The sequence below is a fragment of the Hyalella azteca genome, unplaced genomic scaffold, assembly GCF_000764305.2.
Source record: "Hyalella azteca isolate HAZT.00-mixed unplaced genomic scaffold, Hazt_2.0.2 contig15219, whole genome shotgun sequence".
Taxonomy (NCBI): domain Eukaryota; kingdom Metazoa; phylum Arthropoda; class Malacostraca; order Amphipoda; family Hyalellidae; genus Hyalella; species Hyalella azteca.
The window spans coordinates 1-4,946 of record NW_025945076.1 but is presented as its reverse complement, the minus strand read 5'-3'; the positions used below and the strand labels follow the sequence as shown (position 1 = coordinate 4,946).

The following is a 4,946-nucleotide window of genomic DNA, read 5'->3' as shown; positions in this document are numbered from 1 at the left end:
CCCTCACTCCCCTCACTCCCCTCACTCCCCTCACTCCCCTCACTCCCCTCACTCCCCTCACTCCCCTCACTCCCCTCAGTAGACGGCAGGAAGTCCCTCTCTGTCAATGGCCCTCTGTCACATTTCTGTCCCTATTCATACCGTCTGCCATTACCCTCTTTAGGTGCTTGATATTACCCTCTACTGGACCTTCCATGGTAATTAATAAATAATATAATATTTACCTTTGTTGTGACCTTCTATGGTAATTGTTAAATAATATAATATTTACCTTTATTGTAACCATATATGATGAGTAATTCATTCATACATACCCATATATTGGTTATGTGCAAAATCAAACATTTATATTTAACACAATTCAACATTTTAAACGTGCCAATTACCCATTTCTACGTCGGCATTACCCATTACTTCTACGTCGCCATTACCCATTTCCTATTACCTATTCCCTATTTCCTATTACCTACCCATTATTTCTACGTCACCATTACCCATTACTTCTACGTCAACAATACCCATTATTTCTACGTCGTCATCACCCATTACTTGTACGTCACCAATACCCATTATTTCTACGTCGTCATCACCCATTATTCCTACGTCGCCATTACCCATTATTCCTACGTCACCATTACCCATTACTTCTACGTCGCCATTACCCATTTCTTCTACGTCACCATTACCCATTACTTCTACATCGCCATTACCCATTACTTCTACGTCACCACCACCCATTACTTCTACGTCACCATAAACCATTACTTCTACGTCGCTAATACCCATTACTTCTACGTCACCATCACCCATTACTTCTACGTCACCATCACCCATTACTTCTACGTCACCAATACCCATTATTTCTACGTCACCATTACCCATTATTTCTACGTCGCCATTACCCATTTCTACGTCACCATCACCCATTACTTCTACGTCACCAATACCCATTATTTCTACGTCACCATTACCCATTATTTCTACGTCGCCATTACCCATTACTCCTACGTTGCCATTACCCATTACTCCTACGTTGCCATTACCCATTACTTCTACGTCACCATTACCCATTACTTCTTCATCACCATTACCATTACTTCTACATCACCATTACCATTACTTCAACGTCATTACCCATTACTTTTACATCACCATTACCAATTTTTTTGTTACCATCACCCATTATTTCTACGTCCGTCACCATTACCCATTATTTCCACTTTACCATTACCCATTACTTCTACGTTGCCATTACCCATTTCCATTATCGGCCGATTTCAATTAAATAGTTTAAATCATATTACCAATTTTTGTTTAATAGTCCATTGGATTAATTATGGGCTAAATACAACCAACACAGTTAATGAGGGGGTTGAAGCTGAGGGTGAATAACCCATTAAACCCCTCAAGGGGTGAAGGGGGATTTACAAGGGGATTAAAATCCAATCTAAAATTAATCTAAAGAGGGGATTAAAATCCCCTCTAAAATTAATCTAAAGAGGGGATTAAAATCCCCTCTGTAACCGGCGCAGAGAAGATGTTTGCTCGGGGATTTACAGCGCAAGCCCCATGGGGATTAACTTAACGACCTCCCCATGGGAACAGCTGTAGACAGCAGCAACAGCTGTAGACAGCAGCAACAGCTGTAGACAGCAGCAACAGCTGTAGACAGCGGCAACAGCTGTAGACAGCGGCAACAGCTGTAGACAATATATGTGTCTGTGTACGTCAAAATATTAAAGAAATATTTAAGATATGAAGATAATATTATAAAGATATATTATAGATTTTATGATATATATTATTAGAGATATAATAAGATGTATAATAGATATAATATTTATCGTATAGATAAATATTATAATATTTATAGAAGACATTATAATAATAATATTATATAATATTATAAAGACATTATAAAAAATATTATAAGACATTAATATATTACAAGAGATAATTGGGGCTTGTGAGGCTGAACCGAGCCCCAGGGTTGGGGAAGAGGAGGGGAGGGGAGGGGGAGGGGAGGCCACGGTAGCCCCAGCATGAAAGACTGGGGAGGCTAAGTGCTCCAAACAAGGGCTTTTTNAGGCTGTGCGTGTACGGCTGCAGGCCGTGCGTGTACGGCTGCAGGCCGTGCGTGTACGGCTGCAAGCCTGTCTCTTATACACATCTAGATGTGTATAAGAGACAGTCCCCAGCCCTTCCCCAGCCCTTCCCCAGCGCTTCCCCAGCCCTTCCCCAGCCCTTCCCAAGCCCCTCCCCAGCCCTTCCCCAGCCCCTTCCTAGCCCTTCCACAGCCCTTCCCCAGCCCTTCCCCAGCCCTCCCCAAGCTCTCTTTGTCCATAAAGCGATGCGTTTTGCCAGCATATGGGTCATCCTGATGCAGTTTTTCCCAGTAAAGAGACGTATTAATACTACGTACAAAAAGTGTCACTATTTCGACAATATTATTTGAATACATATTTGAATATTTGCAATTATACTCATCCACGCTACATTTCTTTTCGCTTAGAACCACCGACATGTGGTTTGAACTAGATAAAGAACAAGAACAGACTAGATAAAGAGCAAGAACAGACTAGATAAAGAACAAGAACAGACTAGATAAAGAACATGAACAGACTAGATAAAGAACATGAACAGTCTAAATAAAGAACATGAAAGAACAGACTAGATAAAGAACAAGAACAGACTAGATAAAGAACAAGAACAGACTAGATAAAGAACGAGAGCAGACTAGATAAAGAACAAGAATAGACTAGATAAAGAACATGAGCAGACTAGATAAAGAACAAGAGTAGACTAGATAAAGAGCAAGAACAGACTAGATAAAGAAGAACAGACTAGATAAAGAACAAGAACAGACTAGATAAAGAACATGAACAGACTAGACAAAGAACAAGAACAGACTAGATAAAGAACAAGAACAGACTAGATAAAGAGGAAGAACAGACTAGATAAAGAACAAGAACAGACTAGATAAATAACATGAACAGTCTAGATAAAGAACATGAACAGTCTAGATAAAGAACATGAACAGACTAGATAAAGAACAAGAACAGACTAGATAAAGAATATGAACAGACTAGATAGAGAACAAGAACAGACTAGATAAAGAACATGAACAGACTAGATAAAGAACATGAACAGTCTAAATAAAGAACATGAAAAGACTAGATAAAGAACAAGAACAGACTAGATAAAGAACATGAAAAGACTAGATAAAGAACATGAATAGACTAGATAAAGAACAAGAACAGACTAAATAAAGAATATGAACAGACTAGATACAGAACAAGAACAGACTAGATAAAGAACATGAACAGACTAGATAAAGAACATGAACAGTCTAGATAAAGAACATGAAAAGACTAGATAAAGAACAAGAACAGACTAGATAAAGAACATGAAAAGACTAGATAAAGAACAAGAACAGACTAGATAAATAACATGAACAGTCTAGATAAAGAACATGAACAGTCTAGATAAAGAACATGAAAAGACTAGATAAAGAACAAGAACAGACTAGATAAAGAACATGAAAAGACTAGATAAAGAACAAGAACAGACTAGATAAAGAGCAGAGTAGATAGAGAACAAGAGCAGACTAGATAAAAAACAAGAACAGAATATATAAAGAACATGAACAGACTAGATAAAGAACAAGAACAGACTAAATAAAGAACAAGAGCAGACTAGATAAGGAACAAGAGCAGACTACATAAAGAACAAGAACAGACTGGATAAAGAACAAGAGCAGACTAGATAAAGAACAAGAACAGACTAGGTAAAGAACAAGAACAGACTAGATAAAGAACAATAACAGACTAGATAAAGAACAAGAGCAGACTAGATAAAGAACAAAAACAGACTAGATAAAGAACAGGAACAGACTAGATAAAGAACAAGAACAGACTAGATAAAGAACAAGAACAGACTAGATAAAGTGTGCGTGTACGGCTGCAGGCTGTGCGTGTACGGCTGCAGGCTGTGCGTGTACGGCTGCAGGCTGTGCGTGTACGGCACTATGATATTTATATGAATATGTGGACAATTTCTTCAGTGTGGACACCTGTTCGTCCCTGCAGCCGTAGTACGGCTGCAGGCCGTGCGTGTACGGCTGCAAGCCGTGCGTGTACGGCTGCACGCCGTGCGTGTACGGCTGCACGCCGTGCGTGTACGGCTGCAGGCTGTGCGTGTACGGCTGCAGGCCGTGCGTGTACGGCTGCAGGCTGTGCGTGTACGGCTGCAGGCTTTAGTACGGCTGCAGGCTGTGCGTGTACGGCTGCAGGCTGTGCGTGTACGGCCCTCACCTGTTCGTTGGTACAGCCGTAGTACGGCTGCAGGCTGTACGTGTAGAGCTCCCACAGCAGGACGCCGTAGCTCCAGACGTCCGTCTCGACCGTGAAGCGGCCGTACAGCAGCGACTCGGGGGCCATCCAGCGCACGGGCAACAGCCGTACCCCGCCCACCTGCCGGACCGTTAAGGGGACCGTTATTAAGGGGACCGTTATTAAGGGGACCGTTATTAAGCCATTATTAAAGGGGACCGTTATTTATGGAACCGTTATTAAAGGAGACCATTGAGGGGGATCGTTATAAATGGAGCGGTTATATAGAAATATATAGGGAGCCATTATATGGGAACGGTATAAAAGGGGCCGTTACAGGAGCCATTAAAAGGAAGGCCGTTATTAAATGGGCCGTTATATAAAGAGGGAACAGTTTTAGGGAGGTCAAGACTAGGGGTCTTTATGGAGGACCGTTTTTGGGAGGTCATTATCTGGAGGTCTATATATGGAGAACCGTTATAGAGGGCCTGTATAGTGGTAATATAGCCGTGATATGCCACTAGTTGCCCAAAATGAAAAAAACGGAATGGGGCGCAAGCCCCCGTTTTTCCGCGCTACTACGCGTATTGGTATTGACACCGTCATTTTAGATAC

At 41.3% G+C, this 4,946-nt stretch overlaps 1 protein-coding gene across 1 annotated transcript in view; it reads right to left on the bottom strand.

The window, feature by feature from the left end:
* The window catches only part of LOC108677025 (tyrosine-protein kinase ABL2), an 8,322-nt gene extending 3,855 nt beyond the window's left edge, over nt 1-4,467 (bottom strand). The window contains exon 1 of the mRNA XM_018165175.2: nt 4,314-4,467. Coding sequence (XP_018020664.1) covers nt 4,314-4,439 — 126 coding nt within the window. The 5' untranslated portion in view covers nt 4,440-4,467. The remainder of the gene's footprint in view (nt 1-4,313) is intronic.
* Between the last annotated feature and the right edge of the window lie 479 nt (nt 4,468-4,946).